General features: G+C 38.5%; 1 protein-coding gene across 4 annotated transcripts in view; it reads right to left on the reverse strand.

The window, feature by feature from the left end:
- The window catches only part of ASH1L (ASH1 like histone lysine methyltransferase), a 192,825-nt gene that overhangs the window by 149,406 nt on the left and 19,345 nt on the right, over window positions 1-24,074 (reverse strand). For 2 of the 4 annotated variants that reach the window (XM_035009770.1, XM_035009772.1), the window contains exon 2: window positions 14,439-14,959. In XM_035009770.1, coding sequence (XP_034865661.1) covers window positions 14,439-14,858 — 420 coding nt within the window. In that variant the 5' untranslated portion in view covers window positions 14,859-14,959. Of the gene's footprint in view, window positions 1-14,438; window positions 14,960-15,651; window positions 16,450-24,074 lie in introns of those variants that run through there. The other 2 variants (XM_035009771.1, XM_035009773.1) reach the window with 2 other exon arrangements.

The following is a 24,074-nucleotide window of genomic DNA, read 5'->3' on the forward strand; positions in this document are numbered from 1 at the left end:
TTGTGCTCTCTCTTTCAAATAAATAAAATCTAAAAAAAAAAAAAGTAAAAAGCTTAACAAACGGAAAAATCAACAAGTTTTCTTAGATCCATACTGGAAGTGAGGTCACAGGGCAAACTACTACTGACGCCCAAACTGGAGTGACCGACAGAGAGTCCTAATTCACCAGAGCAGAAAACCAGGAGCTGAAACATTGGTGGGAAGCAGTATTGGGGCAGCCCTGAATTGTAACTGGCAAACTGTGAGAGTTTAATGCACAGTCTGGGAGCTGAAAACTCCAGGAAGAATCAGCCACTGCAATCCCCCACACTTTTCTGAGTTTTAGCTCCTGCATTTGTCCCCGGTTCTCACAATGAGAACCCCCCCACCCCACTACCTCCTACAGGAGGAGGGGAAAAGGAACCATTTTGAAGTATGTCAGAGAATTCTATTAACAAGGTCTGCCCTCAGGAGACGCTATTAAGCAGAGCCTAACCTGTTAGAATTAAACAAAGCCTAACTTCTCTGGGGGAAGGGAAACATCCAACTTTAGCTTACTCTAGCCATCCTGTCCTACCTCAAGAGGAGAGGGGGAAACAGGAGAAGCATTTATGAAGTTCACAGTCTAGAAGTACAGGTGCCCTAAAAGACTGAGGCCTAATCACAGGACTAAAGAACACCTCCCCTCCCCTCACACCTTACCACCACATCACTAAAAGCCTGTCTATTTACAGCAATTCCTTTTACCCAGTACATTATGCCCACCCACCTATCAAGGAAAAATTACATGACATACTAAAAAACAACACAGTTTGAAGACAGAGAAAGCTTTAAAATCAGGCTCAGGGCACCTTCGTGGCTCAGTCGGTTAAACATCTGACTCTTGGTTTCAGCCCAGGTGGTGATCTCAGGGTTGTGAGATTAATATGCTAATTGATAAAGCAGACTGCATGTGAGAACAGATGGGCAATGCGAGCAGAGAGGTGGAAATTCTAAGAAAGAAACAAAAAAAGTTCTAGAGAACAGAAACACTAAAAAATGAAAAATGGCTCTGATGAGCTCATTAGCAGAGTAAACATGGCTGAGGAAAGAATCTCCAAGCTTAAGGCTATCTCAATAGAAACCTCCAAAACTAAAAAGCAAGAGAAAAAAGACTGGAAAAAACCAGGACAGGAGATCCAAGAACTGTGGGACAGCAGTGTAACACCTGCATAATGGGAATACAAGAAGAAGAAAGAAAGAGAGAAAGGAACAGGAAAAATACTTGAAACAATGGCTGATAATTCCACCAATTTAATACCAGTCACCTAACCAAGTTCAGAAAGCTGAAAGAATAATAAGCAGGATAAATGCAAACAAAACAAAACAAAACAAAACAAAAAACCCTATACCTACACACATCATTTTCAAACTATAGAAAATCAAAGATAAAGGGGCGCCTGGGTGGCTCAGTCGGTTAAGCATCTGCCTTGGGCTCAGGTCATGATCCCAAGGTCCTCAGATGGAGCCCGACATCAGGCTCCCTGCTCAGTGGGAAGCGTACTTCTCCCTGTCCCTCTGCCGCTTGCTCTTGCTCTCTTCAAATAAACAAACAAACAAACAAATAAATATTAAAGAAGAAAAAAGGAAAAAAAAGATAAAGGAAAAAATCTTGAAAGAAGATAGATGGGAAAAACACCTCTCCTACAGAAGAGCAAAGGTAAGAATTATATCTAACTTCTTCTTGGAACCATGCAAGCAAGAACAGTGGACTGAAATTAAAGTGTTAGAAGAAAAAAATCACCACTAGAATTCAGTACCCTGTGAAACTACCCTTTAAAAGTGAAAAATAAAAGACTTTCACTGACAAACAAAAATTGAGGGAATTTGTATCCAGCCCGACCTGCCTTGCAAGATGTTCAAAGTTCTTTAGAGAGAAGGAAAATGATAGTTCAGAAACACAGATCTACATAAAGAAAGGAAGACCACTGAGGAAGGAAAAAGTGAAGGTGACATATAAGCTTTTATTTTTCTTATTATTAATGATCTAACAGATAAGTCTGTTTAAAATAATAGCAACAATGTATATGACTAGGTATGTTTTTATATATATGTGTGTGTATATATACATATCCTTATATATAAGTGAAATGAACAATGGCGATGATACAAAGGAGGAGAGGGAAGAATTTGGGTTATTTTGTTATTATAACATACCTGTGAAGTGACAGTGTTATCTGGAAGTGGACTTGGCTTAGTTGTAACTGTGTATTGCAAACTCTAGGACAACCACTAAAAAATGTAAAAAGGTTTATGGACAAAATTTTCCCCAATGATAGTAAGAAACATAAGTTACTCATAAAATTATGTTAGAAATTAGAAATATCTGGCTGGCTCAGTCAGTTTCATAAAATCCCTAGGTTTTGTTATCTCATCATATAAGGCCCTTAATTCTGATGTCTCCCCCAAAAGTCTTCATTTGTTTCTACGCAGCTATATCTTGAAATTAATTAGCAATGTGCATTTATGGGGCAGTCTGTATGTGAGCATCTCTGGAGTGATTTATGATCATTAAAATGAAATAAAAGATATGAATAGGCTACCATAAAAAGCAGCATGTGAATTAGCAAGTCAGTGTGATGATATTTAGGCTTAATTCCCTGGAACTTAAGGAAAGCTACTATGCCTTCTTTCAATTTGATTCAATAATGACTTTTTCCATTAGTAAGATTAACAATGAAATGAGAAATATTCACATTTACCATACCTCATTTTGTACACCATTCAAACAAACCACGATACAGACTCAAGCAGATAAACTTAACATCCAACACTTTAAGAGAAAGTGAATTGCTCAATCAACCAAATGCAGCACTGATTAGAGAAGTTTCTACTACAAAATGAAAGAATTGAGGATGAACCTGATGAAACTAACTATGATAGTCTGAATCTTCCTAGTATATTTATAGCAGTCTTCACAGTGCAATAGAAGAGATCTGCTTTCCCCTCCATTTACAGGAGCAGATGCTTCCATAATGGACGATATTTTGGGTAAAGAGTGGCATCTTGTTTTGTCTCCAAGGCTTAAGACAGATCATTGCTGTCCCCTTAGCTGTTTGTGTATGTAAAGGGAGAAAAGAAGGCTTTACTGAAATGTGAAGATCCACGAGAATTTGCATAACAGCTACTGCCATGGAGAAGCTGGGCTCTGTGCCAACTGTTCTCTTCTCTACTACAAAATAACTAGCTCAAGCAGCTTCCAAAATAATCAGTATGAAGGTAAGACAACAGAACTCCATTCAAAGCAGGACCTGGAGATACCTGTACACCATCAGGTCTTCTGGCTTGAATAACTTTTGTCAACAAGAACATGGGAGTGGAAAAGAAGCGGTGGGATAATATAGACTTGTATTCTGGACCTTTTCATAAGTTGGTACAAAAAAGACTACACACTCACAGATGACACTTAACTCACAAGGTGCAGGTAAGATGAGAGAAATGTGACCTCCTATTCCCTGGATAGAGCTAAGGAGCCAAAAAATGAAAAACTGGTTAAAAAGGGGAGAAAAAAAAAAAAGGCACTGGGATAAACAACACCTGACAGCAGTAATGATAAAACAGTGTCACTTGGGCTCATCTTGTACCATCTTTTAGTGGAGGAGTCACTAAGATGTGTTAAATGCTTGGAAAAGGTGTTTGACCAATCTAAAAATGTTTTCTTAAACTAAGACCTAATGTGGGGTTGTTTTTGAATGGAGATATTGCAGACAGCTTAGTTTGGTAAAATAAAGAAAGGTTTTGTTTGACCTATTATAAGATGAATGGGTTTTCTAAGGGTAGTCACCAAAGTTGTGATTTCCCAGGAAATTCATGAAACAGCCACAGGTAATAACACTAATTTCTTAAAAGTAGCAAACTATAGATTATTTTAAATAGACCTAAAAGTTTTAATACACACTTTTAGTAACTGAAAGGAGAAAATATTTATGAGTATTTCAGTTAGGAAAATATATGCAAAAGCACCATCTTAGAGCTACAGAAACAAATCCTCTTATTCTCGAGCTAAATGTGAAGGGGTGTATTTTTGGTGGTGGTGCTGTTTGTTTGTTTGTTTGTTTTTTTAATGCTTACTGATCTTAACACACAGTTCATAATCTTAATGACCTATTTTTTAAGCATAGTTTGTGATCCTTAAATGCAAAAACTAAAATTGTCACCTCAAGGAGCATTCATTCACTGGTAAACAAAAGAAACTAATAATTGCACTATAATGTGACACATGTTATAGAACAGAAATATATGCAGTGGAAGCACAGAGGTTACAGCTCAGGTAACCTTTAACAGAACTGGGTGACATGTAAGCCGAGTCTTCCTACCCATTCATCCTATCTCCCTTCTCTATTGCATATGAAATTTTTTTCTATTTGCTTTTATTTAAGAACTTAGTAACAAATTAATTTTTCTGATTTTTCATGTTTATGTGAGCTAATTTACTTCTTGAGATTGCAACTAAGAGAAAAATGTGTCACCAAGTACGTGTAGGAGAATTTCCAGTTGTCTGGTAATTCCTAGTGGTCACAATCAACAAGCAGCTTAAGGAAAAGTGACCAAGCACCCTTTGCCTCTGGCTGCTAATTGTAAGTGTCTGTGATTTTCTCAGCAGTCTTCCGTAGCTCCTACCCATGCGATGAAGGACTAGACAAAGACTAGAGGATAATCACACTCAGCAATTTGGGCAAAAAATAAGAAGGTGGGGTTCAGAAGCAGGTTCTATCTTACTTCATTGCTGTTACTGTGAAAAGTTACTACTGAATTCTGCAACTGTTAGGATCATCTTTCTCCATTCACATATATTCTGAGGTGTTACTAATTCCATGTAGCTTGGCTGAAAATAGCTAAAATATTCTATTGTACATATCTACCATCTGTGCATTTGGGTCAGAATGTCTCTGCACACCTCCTAAACTCTGACTTCCTAACACAGTAGCAGAACATTTTACTGCAAACTTGCATACTTGACTATGAGATGTTTTCCAAAACTGATGGTAAAATATACATAGTAGATAAAAACTTGGCTGTTAAAAAATGAAGAGTAGACCAAGGCCAAATTTAATAGTTCAGAACCTATTTTGTTTAAAGAGTGAGTAGTGGTTACTATTTTACTTTACCAAAGTTACCGTTTCTGACATCTTTGTTCATATTATCTTCTTTTGCTAATCTGTATAATTGCAATTTAGATAATAGACTCTGGATAAACTAAAGCTTTAGGAACACCATAAATCCAGCTTGAAGACCCATATCTATACTAAAGGGTCCCAAGGAAGTCACAGTTAACATGCAACCACCCACCCATTCCCTTCCTTTGTAGGTCTTCACCCAATCTTACATACTTCTCTTAACTCCTGACATTAGGTACTTGCTGGTATAAAGTGATACTCATTTATAACAAAAAGACAAAGGTCATTATATAGATCTTGGATAATATCCTCATATTTTCCCACCTTTTAGTTGTGAGGGGGATATTAGACATACAACAAGTTTCCTTTTCTTCTGGAAAACGAATTCTTAATTCTATGAAGCAGAATTCCATTATGAAATAGTTGGTTTAAAAAAAAATCTTTATACAAACCAACACCACAAACAGTCACATGGAGCTTTGCCAGCTGTATCCTGAAACCCCAATACGACTCACTTCCCCTCCCCCTTTAAGAGTTAAATCCTTGCAACTCATCCTTAAACCTGATTTCTACTGCCACCTGCTGTTGCAGTTCTATGTGCTCAGGAAGCTGCACCACTCTGCCTCAATATAATTCCTGCTTGACTTTCCTGCATGAAAGACCAAGGGAATTCACTATTAACAGATCTGTAAAATAAAATTCAGGTACTGTATCTTGGTAAGGTTTAACATTACAGCTATAAAGGATAGGGCTCCTACTAACTACAAACTATAAATAATTCCAAATTTCTCAAATAAAAAAAAAACTTTCCAAAAAAGCAATTTTAACTTTACAATGTTTCCTCTTTTGGGCACCTGGGTGGCTCAGATGGTTAAGTGTTTGCCTTTGGCTCAGGTCATGATCTCAGGGTCCTGGGATCGAGTCCCGCATCGGGGTCCCTGCTCAGTGGGGAGCCTGCTTCTCCCTCTCCCTCTGCCATTCCCTCTGCTTGCGCTCTTCTGTCTATCTCTCTGTCAAATAAATAAATAAATAAATCTTCAAAAAATAATAAAATAAAATGTTTCCTCTTTCTAATATAAAGTACAACCACAAAATTTTAGAACTTTAAAAACAAAGAAAAAAATCCTTAAAAACAAATGGGTATGGTCATGCAATTTTTTTTTAATTTTATGTTAGAAGCAACACTACATGGTTTAAAAATCAAAACATGGGACGCCTGGGTGGTTCAGATGGTTAAGCGTCTGCCTTCGGCTCAGGTCATGATCTCAGTATCCTGGGATCGCCCCACGTTGGGCTCCCTGCTCAGTGGGGAGACTGCTTCTCCCTCTCCCTCTGCCTGCCGCTCCCCCTGCTTGTGCTCTCTCTCTGACAAATAAATAAATAAAATCTTTAAAAAATAAATAAATATGGGGCACCTGGGTGGCTCAGTCATTAAGCGTCTGCCTTAGGCTCAGGTCATGATCCCGGGGTCCTGGGATTGAGCCCCACATCGGGCTCCCTGCTCCGCAGGAAGCCTGCTTCTCCCTCTCCCACTCCCCCTGCTTGTGTTCCCTCTCTCGCTCTCTCTCTCTGTCAAATAAATAAATAAAATCTTAAAAAAAAAAGAAAAATAAATAAAAATTAAAATTAAAATACTTTCTAAGTCGAAACAGAGAAGAAACTTCAACCCAAGATTTCTTAAGAAGAAAATGCAGACAAAAAATGGAGTTTCCCTAAGTTTTGAGTGCAACACGAAAAAGCAGAACATGTAAGTACCCCAAGTAGTCCTCCACTTTGTATTTTCTCAGAACTCACCAACTTTAAAGGGCTTTCAGATTCTTATCCTGTATCACGACCGACAAACCTGTGAGACATGCTAGCTGTGCCTCTGCCCTTGTATTTACTTTGCTCCCCCAAAGCCCCTCTCTCTTTCTAGAAAATTCTAACAAAGATGCCAATACCTAATTCTGAATATGAACACCTCTATAAAGCTTTCCTTGCATATTCTCCACCCACCTTCTCCCAATGATTCTGTGAATTCATAAGTACTCTGTATTTTTATTATGGAAGTTATCACATGATAATAACCTGTTTACTGCACAGGATAGGCACTCAAATATTTTATGGAGAAATAGATAAATCAAAGAATAGTGTGAGGCTAGACTAGAGATTATGTCTAAAATTAAATGAAAAAACTTGATCTTCCTTTGTGAAAAGTACAATTATTAGTAATATAAGTAATACAAGTAAATATAAGTAATGCAAGTAAAATATTAATCCCTTGACCAGTTACCTAAAGTATAACAGGCACCTGGGTGGCTCAGTCAGTTAAGCCTCCTCTGACTCTTGATTTTGGCTGAGGTCATGATCTCAGGGTCGTGAGATCCAGCCCCACATCACACTCTGCGCTGGGCATGGAGCCTGATTAAGACACTCTCTCTTCCTCTGCCCCACACCTCCTACCCCCGGCGTGTGCGCACTCTTTCCCTCTCTCTCTGGGGGGCAAAAAAAGGAAAGAAAGAAAAGGCAAAACCTCGGTAGTATCTAACCCACTTTTTCCTCAACATTTCATTTCAAAACAACTGGGATTTGTGTGCAGCAATTTAAAAACTGCTAGGCAAATTAGCTACACTAAGCAAGAGCTGAGATACTATTATTATTATCTGTATAGTTTCTTATTAAAGAAACATTAATCTGTCAGTTCTGTAATTTAATAAAATCTCAGACCAAAAGGAATTAATTAGAATACGTGGACTCATGTGGGTTTTAATAACTCTCCATAAAAATCACTTCACTGAAATTCAAAATCACCTCTTCAATGAGCTGTTTTCTAGAGAATCTATTACATCGGCACAGGCATTTCTTTTCCAAACAGAAAACTAACTTTTGGACGAAAATTATAATTAGCGCTGTAAATTTTATTTATAATCCACTGTGCTCATTAAATCCACTCAACGAGGCTAAAATGACAACGAATAAACTATTCACTGGCAAAATGTCAGTCAACATAGTACTAGAGGTTCAATGCTCTGTGACCTAAATTGTAATAGTGTATAGTGGTATTGAAATAGACCCCAATCCCATTAAACTCAAACAAGTTTCAGTTTTAATCACCGGCCACAGGAAACAGATATTTTGGTTATTTTTCATTTGTCACAAAAGCACCATTTTTTGGCTTAGTAACCTAAGTAAACTGGGATCACATGTAACTGCACATACATGCTGCACAATTCCAAAGCTGGAATTTTGTTTAAATGACAGAAAGGAAGGTACCATTACCTCTTCTCCTTTTAAGTTCATGTGTAATAAATGCAGGTAAATACTATGACTTCCACCTCTACTCTTATTTTCTAAAATGCTGCTACAGAAGAATGAATAGACAACTTATGAAATGACAGACACCACATGAAGTGGCAAGACAACAAAACCCAAATTTTTATAGGAAATTTTTTTTTAAGATTGTATTTATTTATTTGTTTGACAGAGAGAGAGATTGAACACGAGCAGGGGGAGCGATAGAGAGAAGGCTCCCCACAGAGCAGTAAGCCAGATGTGGGGCTTGATCCCAGGACCGTGAGATCATGACATGACCAGAGCCAAAGGCAGCCACTCAATCGACTGAGCCACCCAGGTGCCCCTTACAGGAAATTTTTAAAAAAGATTTTCTTTATTTATTTGAGAGAGAGTTAGAGAGAGCACCCGCACAGTGGGGGATAGGCCGAGGGAAAGGGAGTCGCTGACTCTCCGCTGAGCTCAATGTGGGGCTCAATCCCAGGAACCTGAGACCACGACCCAAGCCAAATCAAGAGCTGGATCCTTAACTGACTGAATCACAAAGGCACCCCAACTATTTATATTTTTTAATGGGGGAGGAGGGAGACATATGTATTTGCCTGCATATAGATAATATATTTTTGGGAGATATTACAGACTCTAATGTTGGGAGTTATTTTCCTGGAAGATTCTTTGCACCAATTTGGTTCCAAAACAACTAGTTCTTGGGGTGCCTGGGTGGCTTCTCCCTCTCCCTGCCTCTCCCCTTGCTTGTGCTCTCTCTGTCAAATAAATAAATAAAATCTTTAAAAACAAACAAACAGGGGCGCCTGGGTGGCTCAGTCACTGGGCGTCTGCCTTCGGCTCGGGTCATGATTCTGGGGTCCTGGGATCAAGCCCCACACTGGGTTCCCTGCTTGGCGAGAAGCCTGCTTCTCCCTCTGCCTGCCACACCCCCTGCTTGTGTTCCCTCTCTCGCTATCTCTCTGTCGAATAAATAAAATCTTTAAAAAATAAGTAAAAATAAAATAAAAAATAAAAACAACTAGTTCTTAATGCGGTATTATTTTCCAAGTGTAAATGTAAACCTGAAAATGTATTCAATATACCTATCAGTTTTCTTCATTTTGACTGAGAAATGGTTGTTCTGCTTAATCGTTATCACAGTTGGTAAGGGGTTATCATGAGATTGTCTAAAAAGGGATTCCAAAATAGATTTACTCAGAGGGGGAGAAGGATAATGACGGTGACAATATTTCATTGTTTCCTTTTTTATCTCTTAAATTCTGAATCATAGTTTATTACCTAATCAAATAATATTTTCTGGTCCAATATCCATACGCTTACACATTTTATTTTATATATTTTTAGTGGGGGAGGGGCAGAGGGAAAAGGAGACTGAGAATCTTAAGCAGGCTCCACACACAGCAGGAAGCCCGCCACCCCCCACCGGGGCGGGGGGGGGGGCCCTCAATCTCTCCACCAGAGATCATGACCTGAGCTAAAATCAAGAGTCCGATGTTTAATTCACTGAGTCACTCAGGTGCCTCTACACATGACGTTTTTTATAACAGCTTCCCATGTCCAAAGTATCTCTTGCTGTCTGAATTAGTTTCTGAATTCAGAGAGCAAGAATGATTAAAACCCTGAAAAAAACATAGAGGAAAATCTTCAATAAACTGGATTTGACAGTGATTTCTTGGATAGGACACCAAAAGCATAGGCAATAGAAGAAAAAATAGATAAACTAGAGTTCATCAAAACTGAAAACCCTTGTGCATCTAGGACACTGTCAAGAGAGTGAGAAGACAACCCACACGGGGAGTTAGTATTAGCTAGTCTTATATACAGAATGTATAAAGAACCGTGAAAACTCACCAACAAAAAAATAGCACAATTCAAAAAGTGCCATACCAATTTACTCAACACCAGCAGTGGATGAGAGAGTTTGTTGCCCTAGATTCCTGCCAACACTCAATTATTATTATCATTAATATGAAAATTTTCAGTTTTGCCAAAAATGTAATATAGAAAGGTCTCAAAATTACTGAAACATAAACCAAGTACACCTTCACACCAAGTACACCGCACTGTAACTCAGTATCTTTAAAAACATAATAAATCTAAAAACATATTAAAAAATGCATTACAAATACATTTAATAAAAAGAGAATTAGGACCCTTAAAATCTTTAATATAACTTTAAATAAAAGACATTAAGAGTATCATCCTCTAATATTTTCTCAAAAGAATGAACTAAACTTCACACTCCAGTTATTAATGTCCTAGTTCCTAAACAATGAACTGAAATTTTTCATAAATTAGTGACATATTTGAATCCCTCTAAATAAAGAGTTCATGAGTAAACTACCATAAATTTAACAGTATGTCACATAATTCAAGAAAAGGGAAAATTTCACTCATGGAACTGAACTTGGGTTTTGCTTTTAAAAATTACATAAACAGGGGGCGCCTGGGTGGGTGGCTCAGTCGTTAAGCATCTGCCTTCTGCTCAGGTCATGATCCCAGGGTCCTGGGATTGAGCCCCGCATTGGGCTCCCTGCTCCGCGGGAGGCCTGCTTCTCCCTCTCCCACTCCCCCTGCTTCTGTTCCCTCTCTCGCTGTGTCTCTCTCTGTCAAATAAATAAATAAAATCTTTAAAAAATAAATAAATAAAAATTAAAATTACATAAGCAGTTTAAAAAATTAAACAGTTAACAATCATTCAGTACTAATCATAACAGCAAACAACTTATTTTTTCAGAGGGCCTTGTTTTTGCTCTCTGAATACCGCTGAAAGAAAAATTCTATGTAGAGATAAAATATATGATCTATATTTGTTTTTATTAGGAATATAAGGCCTAATATTTGCTTTATCTTTTATTTTATTTTTTTAGGGAGGGAGAGAGGGAGAGAGAGAATCTTAAGCAGGTTCCACGCCCAGCACAGAGCCCCACATGGGGCTCGATCTCACTCTGAGCTGAAATCAAGAGTCGGACACTTAACTGACTGAACCACACAGGTGCCCTGTAATATTTGCTTTAAAAGCAACAATGAGGGGCGCCTGGTGGCTCAGATGGTTAAGCGTCTGCCTTCGGCTCAGGTCATGATCCCAGGGTCCTGGGATCGAGTCCCGCATCGGGCTCCCTGCTAGGCGGGGAGCCTGCTTCTCCCTCTGCCTCTGCCTCTCTCTCTCTCTCTCTCTGACTCTCATGAATAAATAAATAAAACATAAAAAAACAAACAAACAAACAAACAAAAACCCTTCAAAAAAAAAAATAATAATAAAAGCAACATTGACAAACCCAACTACTTTTGAAGAATTGGGGGTAAATGTTGCAGTTGCATTTAGTAAAACCTTGTTTTAAAATAAATAAAGTGCCCACACTTTCTTAAAACTACCAACATGACTCGTAATAGTCCCTCTTTCCTTCCTTGGCCAAGGATGCTTAATCTTTTTATTTTTATTTTATTTTATTTATTTATTTATTTTTAAATTTTTATTTTATTTATTTATTTATTTTTAAAGATTTTATTTATTTATCTGAGACAGAGAGAATGAGAGAGAGAGAGCACATGAGAGGGGGGAGGGTCAGAGGCAGAAGCAGGCTCCCTGCCAAGCAGGGAGCCTGATGTGGGACTCGATCCAGGGACTCCAGGATCATGACCTGAGCCGAAGGCAGTCGCTTAACCAACTGAGCCACCCAGGCGCCCGCTTAATCTTTTTACAGTCATGACCTCCTTTAAGAAGCTGGTGATAGCTATGTAAAAACACAAAACTCTATACTGATTGTCGCATTGTGAGGACAACCCCACACGCCAGCATCCTCCCAGGGACCGCAGGTTGTGAAGCCTTACATCAGGCTGTAACAAGGAAAAGAAAACATTCACAGGAACCTGTCACATGCCAGATGCTTTATATAAATTTAATTTTGTATACAACCATTGAAGATAGGCATTCATAGTCCCACTATAAATGAGAAGACTGGAGACTTTTACAAGGAAGGAGACTTTACAAACTCTTAACATTGTTTTAAGGAAAAAGGTCTACATAAAAATCTCTTTCAATCAACCTTATGAAAATCCTTGAGTTCAGCAGGAACAGATACCCTCATGAGGAAAATAAGGCTCAGGGGAGGTTACTCAACTTAGCAAAGATTCATCCAGTTCATTTTTTCAAGAATTGGTACAATACCCGTTTTTTTTCCTGGCTTCTAACTCATTCACAGTTCATTTTATCAATAAAACATCCCAAACTACTTTACATGTCTATAATCTTTGAAGAATAGCAACTATTAAAAATTTCTGGATGCCACAGCAATTTGAAGAACAAAGAGCCTGCATCATTATGGTTTCTGGTAACATGCAGAAAGCACATGAATTTGATGTTATTAACAGTAAAAACTGTTATTTCACACAGTCAGGAATATTTCAAAATTTTAGCCAAAATGTTAAGCCAATTCTTTCTAGCTAGATCCATTGTTTTACTTATATATACAAATAATTTAAATCTGCACGTGGGCACGTATGGTGCCCATCGCCTGAAATTAGATATTGTATGAAATGGCTAGGGGCACCTGGGTAGCTCAGTCGGTTAAGTGTCTAGCTGCCTTCGGCTCAGGTCATGATCCCAGGGTCATGGGATCGAGCCCCACGTCAGGCTCCCTACTCAGCAAGGAGCCTGCATCTCCCTTTCCTCCCCACCCCACCTCCACTTGTGCTTTCTCTTGCTCTAATAAATAAATAAAATCTAAAAAAAAAATAATAATAAAGACAAAGAAAAAAGAGAAATGGCTAAAACTTGTGGTCAACACGTGACCTAAAACAAATTTAATATCCTTTTTTTTTAAGATTTTATTTACTTATTTGACAGAGAGATAGAGAGAGAGCACAAGTAGGCAGAGAGCAGGCAGAGGTAGAGGGAGAAGCAGGCTCCGTGGGGCTCGATCCCAGGACTCTGGGATCATGACCTGAGCCGAAGGCAGAAGCTTAACCGACTGAGCCACCCAGGCGCCTCACACATTTAGTATCTTTACTGCACAGAATAAATAAGGTTAAGAAAAATTAGTTTTTTAAAAAGATTTTATTTATTTATTTGAGAGAGAGAGAGCGGGAGCACAAACAGGGCAGGCAGCAGAGGGAGAGGGAGAAGCAGGTTTCCCGCCGAACAGGGAGCCCGATGCGGGACTCAATCCCAGGACGCTGGGATCATGACCTGAGCCAAAGGCAGTCAGCTTAACTGACTGAGCCACCCAGGCGCCCTGAAAAATTAGTTATTATATTTGGATAGCCTACGAGAAAGAGGTGACAATATTTAATGTATCAACTTGCTTTATGAAGAGTGACAGGAATTAATCCTTGTATTAAACAGTTCATTTTACAAAAGCTTTCAACGTATGGGGCGCATAGGTGACTCAGTTAGTTAAGCTTCCGACTCTTGATTTCAGCTCAGGTCATGATGTCAGGGTTGTGAGATCGAGCCCTGCTTAAGATTCTCTCTCTCCCTCTCCCTCTGCTTCTGCCCCTCCCCTACCCCTCACACTCTCTCTCTCCTTCTCTTAAAAAAAAAAAAAGAATGAAAAACCAAACCAAACCAAACCAAACCAAACACAAAAACCCACAAAAGCTTTCAACATATGGTAGTTAACTGGATCCTTACAACCACCTTTAAAAGGTAAGTGGTATTATAATCATTTGACATCTTTGAGCTCAATTTCTTCCCTGTTAATCTGTCTATAACAATGCTAGTAAATAGGAAGGTGAGATTCAAATGTAGGAAATTCCTAACTGCAAAGCCAGTATTCTTTCCACTATCACATGCAGGAGTAACAACATAGGTATATCCCATTTCAAATGTCTGCCATACAAATACACATGCATTCACGGTCATGCTATCATGCACGTCCCTGACAAGCCTCAGAGCCTCTTGTAGTCTCACAAAACGGACTACTTGGAAATAACAGAGATTAAAATCAAACTTCCCGTAATAAGTATGAAAGTTGGATAAAAAATTAATAAAGAAATCCAAGTAATGTCAACAATTCTACTCACCCGTTTTGAAGGACAGTGCTCATTCTTCTCATCTGTCATCTTCCCACTTTTAAGTGCTTTCCTTGGGTGCTTGATAGTTGTTTTTATGGCAGGTCGACATACATAGTTCTCCAAGTTTTTTGGAGGTTTTTTAGTTCTCTTGGCCTGAAGGCCAATTTTCAATTTTAAGTTTCCCTCTGAAAAGTTTGTTTCTTTCACTGAAAACTGTTGCTGTGCATCAGTCAAACCATCCTCCTTCCCTGCTTCGCTGTTTCTTTCCCGATTCCACTTGCGAAGGTCCTCTTCCTCTTTTGTGCTGTTCTCTAGCTCTCCTTCTCTCTTGCTGACCACTGGGCCAGTACCGACGGCAGAGGGACTCTTTCTTGAAAATCCTTCAGAGTCAGAACCCAATCCTAACATAGCAGTATTTCTAGGGTCCATCACAAGTGTCTGTTATTGCCAAGGAAGCTTAGGGAAATTTTACAGAACTGTGTTCCATAAAAAACAGGGATCTCCAAAACTTGCATCCAGCATCTCTTTCTCTGCAGGATAAACCGTAACAAAAATTCATCAGAAAAGAAAGAAACTATTGCTTAATGTGAAAAATGGGTATAAGGGGAGAGGGGCAAGGAGGTCAGGAAGAATCCCAAATCACAGTTATAACTAACCAAAATACAGTACAAAATGAACTTAAATTAATTTAGTTATAAATAAATTTAAAATTTTAGAATAAGCTTATTATTCTACAGATACCATAAACTAGTTGTAGTAATACATGTTATAGACTGGTTTTAGTGCTCCAACCTTTTTTAAGAGGTTTCGGGCTTTTCAGGTTAGGACTCTTAGGCTGGAATTATCTCTGCTGCTGGTGTACAATTAAACTCTGAATTCATTCACTCATTCATTCATTCAAAAATATTTCTGAGCTCCTATCATGTGCCAGGCATTGTGCAAAAACCTGAAAACACAGTACTCAACAAAACAGACCCAGTTCCTAAATTTACAAGACTTATACTCTAGTGAGAAAGACAAACACTAAAAAATTGTTGTATAAATGATTTATAACAATTGATATAAAAACTTTGAAAACCAGAAATTTAATTTTACAAGTTTTCCTAATAGTGAATAGTCAGTTGGCATGCTTTAATTCCCCAAATCCATAAATATTTTTTCCAAATTCATAAAATATTTTTAAATGAGCAAATTATTATTTTATAAAAGATATACACCTTACCTGTGAATCTGAATAATCTACACAGGGCAACCTCCTTCTCATAAATAAAGATCTTCAGGAAACCAGATTACCATATAATCAGAAGGCTGACTAGCAAATATAAAACCAAAACAATCCACTATTCTTGAAGATTGATAGACTAGTTTTTATTCTAAGCATATATCCAATCAAGATCCAGGACAAGTATCTGAAAAAAGAAGAACAGCCTATTCCTTAGAACATTCCATTTATGAAGTAGAATATTTCATAGTTTAAACTACGTGCCTTAAGACTTTTCTTTCCGACAAGATCGTAAGATTCTCAAGGACAAAGATCATACAACTATTTCACAACTTCTACAAGGAATGTAAGTAAAATGCATAGCCCGATGCCTAGCAACACAGCAAGGGTTCAAGAGAAGGTACCAATAATTAATTATTATTACTAAGAGTAGCAGCATATTAAGTATTCAGTAAATACTGGCCAGTTGACTAAACTCTTCAGTTTGTTCCCACTCTGTTCATTCACAAAAACAGCCACAACGGTAATCTTCCAATCAGCTCACTCTAACAATTCTTGCTAATGCTTCACAGATTAATGCTTCACAATAGTTTTCAAGGCTGTTCATAATCCAGCTCGTAAATATTCAAACTTGCTTGTCCTTACTTCCCAACACACATCCCCTATGACATCGTCAATTCAGTTTCCTTAACTGTCCCTAACAGATCATGTTCATCTTTGCTTCTGTGCCGTGTGCTTTCTTTCCCTCTAAAAGTACAAAGTCCTGGGGCGCCTGGGTGGATCAGTCGGTTAAGTGGCTGCCTTTGGCTCAGGCCATGATTTCGGGGTCTTGGGATCAAGCCCTGCGTCAGGCTCCCTGCTCAGTGGGGAGTCTGCTTCTCCCTCTCCCTCTGCCCTCCCATGGTCGCTTTCTCTCTCTCTCAAATAAATTAATTGAAAAAATAAAAAAGTACAAAGTCCTATCTTGTCTGAAATGGGTTCATAATCCTGAAATTTAAAACTCTGAGAACCAGAAGCTTTTTCATAATTCACTAAGGACAAAACCTGACCAGACCTGATTTGGATCCATTTGGGTCTTAATCACCACAATTTTTGTGAATAGTCATACATTTCAATGCAAAAGTATTACTGTGCTTGATGAAGGAGTGCTACTCTAAACACCACTGTGGAAGTAACCCAATCTACGCAAAAAACAAATTTTTGGATGATGCTTTGTGGACTTACGTTTTAACACTTGCATTTAAGCTTGCATTGACCTGATCCTTCCCTGAATACCTATTATCCATATAGGATCACAATCTGAGTAATCAGCTTTTTTTCCTCCTTCTTCCAAATTTGTCAACTACATCCCCAAATAATTACAGTGTTAAGCTTCATGAGGGTAGGGACCTCTTCTGGCTTGCTCACGACTATATTTCCAGCACCCAGAATGATGAACAGCACATATATTAGTATCGAATAAATAGCTGAATGAATGAATTTTAAGGCCCCTATAGCTTCTAACATAATATCTGGCATTTAGAAAATGTTTCTCCTTTCCTTTCTTACATGAGTTCACCTTCTGTTATAAGAGTCCTATATACAAGTTTTATCTTATATGTTTATTATATGTATTTCATAGAGGTAGTTTTCTATAAACTTACTACAATATCTTAATCGCACTAGTAACAGCTTCAAAATTATATCTTATACCTCCTTCTGTCTCTGTACCATCAAAGCTGGTCTAAGAAAAATCATGTTCACTGATCTCACTTTACATTCCTGAACGCTAACCTCAACTGGACCCTTAGTGCTGAAACCTATTTCCCTAATCCGCCACTCCCCCACACAGCTACTTGAAGTCATCTCCACCCTCACTGATTTTGCTTCCAATCTGATGATGGCAGTAGAAACAATCAGAAGAAAACTGCCACAAGCCCCCACTATACTGACCCACCTCCTGTGTGTCTGTTCCTATAGATTCTGCCTTCCCTACTACCATAATATAGTGGGGCACCTGGGTGGCTCAGTCGATTAAGCATCTGACTCTTGGTCTCAGCTCAGGTTTTGATCTCAGGGTTGTGAGTCCAGGCCCCATGTTGGGCTCCACACTGGGTGTGGAGCCTGCTTAAAAAGATAATAATAATTAAAAAATACATATATTTCCAACCCCTCCACTTGAGCACCAAAACCTACCTTCTCCTTGCCTTCTCAAGAGCTTTATTAGGGCAACTATCCTTTCTCCCTTGCATCATCCATTTCTCATTTTTCCTCTGGATGATACCAATCAGCATGAAAACATACTACAATAATTTCTCATCTAAGAAAACTCCTCTTGACCCCATATCTTCTACCAGCTTCCCATTTCTCTGTCCCCCTCTTATAACCAAACTTCTTCAAAGGGCAGTCCATTCTTGCCATCTCTAAATCCTCACCTTTTTTCTCTGGAATGCACCAATCACACTTTCACCACCACCTCTCCAAATAAACTGCTAGTCAAGGTCACTAACGTACTCCATGCTACTAAGTACACCGGTCAGTTCTTAGTCCTCTACTTGACCTAGCCACAGAATGTGACACAGTGGAACAGCCCCATCGTCTCTGCACTGACTTCCAGGAGCCCTCTCTGGATTCTTCTGCCTTACTGGCTAGTCAACCTCAGTCTCCTTTACCAGTTTTTCCTTTTCTCCCTGAACATTAAACACTGGCACACCCCAGGGCATGCTCTTCCCTTCCCCATCTACACTTACTTGCTAAATGCCCAAATCCAAACTTTTGGCCTCAAAGTCCATCTAACATTGTTGATTCACAAATTTCTATCACTAGATAGAGACCAGGTGGGACCTCTTCCTCGAACTCCAGAATCCTGTATCTAAATGCCTACCTGACACACTGCCTAGATGTCTACTAGACAGACACTGCAAGTTTAGCCTCCTTAAAATCAGTTCATCTTCTGCCTCATCCCCCCCAACTGTTCTTCCCACAGGCTTCCTCATCTCAGTAAATAAATGCAACTCCAGCTAGAAATATTTAGGCTAAAAATTCCTCATCACCCTTAACTCCTCTTTCTCATGCCTCACATGTCCATTTAGTCAGCAGTCTTCTTTACCTTCGAAATACATGCACATTCTATTTCTCGCTAATTTAACAGCTACCACTCAGATCCAAGTGATAATATGTCACCTGGACTACTGCAGAAGTCTCTTCACTGGCTCGCTCCTTGCTTCAGCCCTTTGTATCTCTTTAGTCGTCTCAAGTCAGCAGCCAGGTGATCCTTTAAAAGCTTGTGTCTGATCATGTCATTCCTGGGCTCAACACCCTTTCAGTGGCTTCCCACCTCACTCAAAATGGAAGTCAAAGTCCTTCCAATGGCCTAAAGGCCCTATTTACTCTGCTGTACAATCCACTCTACCTCTCTTCCACCTCTTACCAAACTCCCCACTTAGTTCCAAGAAGGGGGGGTGGGGAGCAGAGGTCTCCTCTTTCTGTTTCTCAAAGTAAAATACTCCTACCACAGGGCCTTTGCAATTATTATTCTGCCTGACTAGAACACTCCTTCCCCAGATAACTAGCTGCACGATTTGCTCTTTCATGTCCTTCACCTTTACCTAAATGTAACCTTATAGAACAGGCAATCTCTGACAATCCTTTATAAAACTGAAAAACACTTATCGCACCATCTTCTTCTAACACTCTGTCCTGTTTTATTTTTCTCCATGGCTCTTCTTACCATCTGGTGTACAATGTATTTATTTATTATGGATGTCTTTCCATTGGGATGTAAAGTGCCCCCAGGAAATGGATTTTTGTCAGTTTAGTTCAATGTAATGTCCTAGCACCTAAAACCGGAGCTGGCATGTAGGTGTTCAGTTAAGTATTTGAATTAATTGCATGTCTTTTCTGGGATGTATCTTACTGGCTTTAATTTTTTATTTTCTAGTCATTTTCTCCCCTTTCTTTCTTCTTTCTTGTTTCTTATTTATCTATTTTTAAGTAGGCTCCACGCCCAGTGTACAGGCCAGCACAGGTCTTGAACTCACGACCCTGAGATCAAGACGTGAGCTGAGATCAAGAGTTGGACACTTGGGGCACCTGGGTGGCTCAGCAGGTTAAGCATATGCCTTCAGCTCAGGTCATGATCTCAGGGCCATGAGATCAAGCCTCGAGTCTGGCTCCATGCTCAGCGGCTGAAAATTCTCCCCCTCTTCCTCTGGCCCTCCCCCCTGCTCTCTGCCATTCTCTCTCTCTCTAAAATAACTAAATACATCTTAAATTTAAAAAAAAAGAGTTGGACACTTAATCGACTGAGCCACCCAGGCACCGCATGTTTCTTAATTTCTAATACCCATCCTGGGTTTCATATTACTAGTGGTGAACTAATACACCTGCCATGTATTTTTTTGGTTAGTCATGAAAACAAATCTGTTCTAGAATAAAAACAAATAATTTACACAGAAACAACTGCTTTTATATCCATTTAAATTTCCCTACATTTTTTTCATAATGAAGGAATCCAGAACTCTTCATATATATATGTATAAATGTGAAGCAGAACTTCAGTATTTCCTCCAAAGAACTCAAAAGCATTTTTACCAGCACTTACTTTTAACACACTACAGAGAAGGGTTTGGAGAGCATGATTCTCTTCATTTTAAAATGGAAAAACTGAATCTCAGTGACACAGATTATTATAGAAATATCAACAAACTAAAAAAGAATTAATTTGAAAACACTGATCACTACCCCAGAAATGTATGTAAGAATAGAGAAATATGTTTCCCTAACTTGATCAAAGAGGAAAAAGAACAGTATGCCTAAGGGCATATTTTGTGAATCCATCTAGGCAGTGAGACTGGAAAAGCATGATTGGCAAACCCTACATACCAAAATTTAAGTGTTTCTAGTAAAGATAAATCCAAATTCTGAAGATACTTCACAACAAAGAATGCTTTTTATCTGCTAAATGTAAACTGCTTGAAAACCAGTCCCTACACCAGCTGCCAGAATTCTGATACTGAACTCTGAAAACAGTATTCTTTGTGAATGATACTCTTTCAGCTTTTGGAAAGGTATCTATATAATCTAGGTTTTCTATCCAGGGACAAGGATGCCATGTTGTTATACAATGTATTCTGGTTCCTACTACAATATATTCAAGGCAAAATATAGTTCCAAGGGGAAACACAGAACTAAGACTGCTAGAATCTCTTTACTCTAAGAGACAAATTCAACATTCATCTCACATGCAACGTTGGGATTTACAGGATATCTTCAAATCACTGAAACAATCCAGAACAGTCTAGTCCAAATTCAAGGGAAACTAACACTAAATCTATATCATGAAGCCCTTTCACTGAGATCATTTTATCTGTGAACAAGCTTTTTAGAAAATTACTAATTACTAGGGTGCCTGGGTAGTTCTGCATTCAGTGGAGTCTGCTTGTCTCTCTCCCTCTGCCCCTCCCCCCCAACTCGTGCGCACACATACGCACTCTCAAATAAATGAGATCTAAAAAAAAGGAGAGAAAATTTCTAATTGTATTAATAGGATATATACATTATATCAACACAAGGCATGATAATCTTTTTTTTTTAGATTTTATTTATTCATTTGACAGAGAGAGAGAGAGAGAGAGCACAAGTGGGGGTGGGGAGCGGCAGGCAGAGGGAGAGGGAGAAGCAGTCTCCCATCTGAGCAAGGAGCGGGATGCCAGGCTCCATCCCAGGACCCTGTGATCATGACCTGAGCTGAAGGCAGAAGCTTAACTGACTGAGCCACCCAGGTGCCCCAAAGCATGATAACCTAACAACATATTAGATACTACCTATAAATATACAAAATAAATCACATTTCATAGTGATTTATGAATGCTCTATTGCTATATATTCATATATTATTGCAATATGACAATACCTGGGCAAGCAATACAAACATAAAACTTTTGAACAGGAATTGCTCAAACTTGTTTTTACCTCATACCCTATTCCCTCTATGAAGTGATGACTACTACCCACCCACACCTCCCATACTAATCTCACATCCAATTAACAAACAACGGATCTGATAAAAATAAACAAATTCACTGTTAACACAGTGCTCTGGTCTGTGAGATACCAAACCATTATGGAAAACAATTCAACTAAGTTTGGAGACCATTTTGTGTACATACCTTGTCTATCATAACAGGTTGGAAGGGAATAGGCATACTTTGATAAAACACTATTTAGCAAGGCAATATAAAATCAACTATGTATTTTTTATTTAATTTTTTTTTTAGATTTTATTTATTTATTTGACAGAGAAAGACACAGTGAGAGAGGGAACATAAGCAGGGGGAGTGGGAGAGGGGAAGCTGGCTTCCCACAGAGCAGGGAGCCCGATGTGGGGCTCGATCCCAGAACCCCGGGATCATGACCTGAGCCGAAGACAGACGCTTAGACTGAGCCACCCAGGCGCCCCTACTATGTATTTTTTTAAATACTACAAAACTGAGTCCTTCCAGTGGATGCATTAGTTAAATTAAAAAAAAAAAAAAAAAATTACATACCTAAAAATTTACTGACCTCTTATATTTGCAAAGCTCTATGCTAATGTTATACAGATTACCTCAGTTACTATTATTATTCCATTTTCAGAGATGAAAAAACAAGTTAATAATCAATAAAAGCTTGAGCCCAGGTCTGCTGGTTCCTCTCAATACTATGTTACGCTGCCTCCCAAAGATCATTTTCATTCCTGGTCTTACTACTCCTCTCTGTTACATCTAGCATACTTGCTATTTGAAACTCTCGCTTGTCTTCTATGATCACACATTCTACTGGCTCTCCAACTACCTCTGCAACCATGATTATCATTTCCTTTATGCATTCATCATCCTTAATCTATCCCTTCATTCAGTGAATATTCTGAGAGCCTAAAATATGTTTTGGGAATTGTGATACCCACTGTAGAAATAGTTATAAATAATTCAATATGGTCCTAAGTCTTATGAACTTTAAATTTTAGAGGGGGAGGCAGATAAATGACCAATTATTTATTTATTTATTTATTTTTATTTATTTATTTTTTAAATTTTTTAAAAAAGATTTTACTTATTTATTTGACAGAGAGGGACACAGCGAGAGAGGGAACACAAGCAGGGGGAGTGGGAGAGAGAGAAGCAGGCTTCCCGCGGAGCAGGGAGCCCAATGCGGGGCTCGATCCCAGGACACCGGGGTCATGACCTGAGCTTAACGACTGAGCCACCCAGGCGCCCCTGACTAATTATTTAAATATGTGATTATAACTTATAATAAATGTGAAGGTATTGAAATATGAGGTAGTATATCAAGGAAACTTGGAGTAACAGGGAATATATCTTAGAAAAATAATTAACTTTAAGCTGAGACCCAGTCTGAGTAGGAAACAGCCAGGCAAAAGAGGCATTAGGAGATACTTCAAAGGTGTAACTGATTTGATTTTCAGCAAGATGCAGGAAAGGAGGAAGAGAATTGAAAACGTAAGCAACTGGTGAATTGTATGGTAGTACCATTTAGACATTCCATCAACAAATTATTTACCAAGTGACCATTATGTAACAGGAACTGGGGACATAGCAGTGCAAAAACACAAAAATCCCTGCCCTCATGTGGCTGACGTTATAAAAGTTGTCTGCTGGGATGAGATTAAGAGTTCAGTAAGTATGTTAAATTTTAGATGTCTGTGAAACATTTAAGTAGAAAGGTCAAGCCGACAGCCAGGAACACATGCACATATGATATACACAGAAGGAGGCAGTATGATGACACTCTATAAACATATAATAGAGTTTTACAATTTTTTTTTCAACCTGATAAGAAAGATATTTTATATTAACTCTAATATGTAAGAATAACTTTTCTTTCTTTTTGGGTAAGTACATTTATCTAAAATTATCACATTGCAGATTGAACAATGTTGGCAGATTTTTAGCTTAAGTATAGTTTTTCTCATCCGTGATAAATTTTTGTCTTCTCTGTGGTCCTTATCAAACATAGTAAGAGACTGTAATCATTATTCTATTTCTCAACAGTAAGAAAACAGATATAAATTAACTATATAAGATCTTAAAAAATTACAGCACATTATATATCTTAATTTGCCCTAGCTTTTATACTCTTTCATCATACATCTTATGGATGACCATCCTATTTCTTAGGATATATCTTATTAGCTAAGTAAGCACAGTACCACCAGTTGCTCAAGTTGGAAACCTGGCGGTCATCCTTGCCTCCTCTCACTCCCCTATTCCCAACGTGACCCTAACACCAAAACTTGTGAATTCCACAAAAATAGTTTCTGATTACACCCAGTTCTAAGTCCACTGCCATTCTGTCCAAAACAACAACAAATCTTACACAGAATATAGCAGCTTTCTAACTTCTCTGTATATCCACCTTGTTCTCCTCCAATCCCTGCTCTAAGA

Source organism: Mirounga leonina, unplaced genomic scaffold, assembly GCF_011800145.1.
Source record: "Mirounga leonina isolate KUSES-001 unplaced genomic scaffold, KU_Mleo_1.0 Mir_154, whole genome shotgun sequence".
NCBI classification, from domain to species: domain Eukaryota; kingdom Metazoa; phylum Chordata; class Mammalia; order Carnivora; family Phocidae; genus Mirounga; species Mirounga leonina.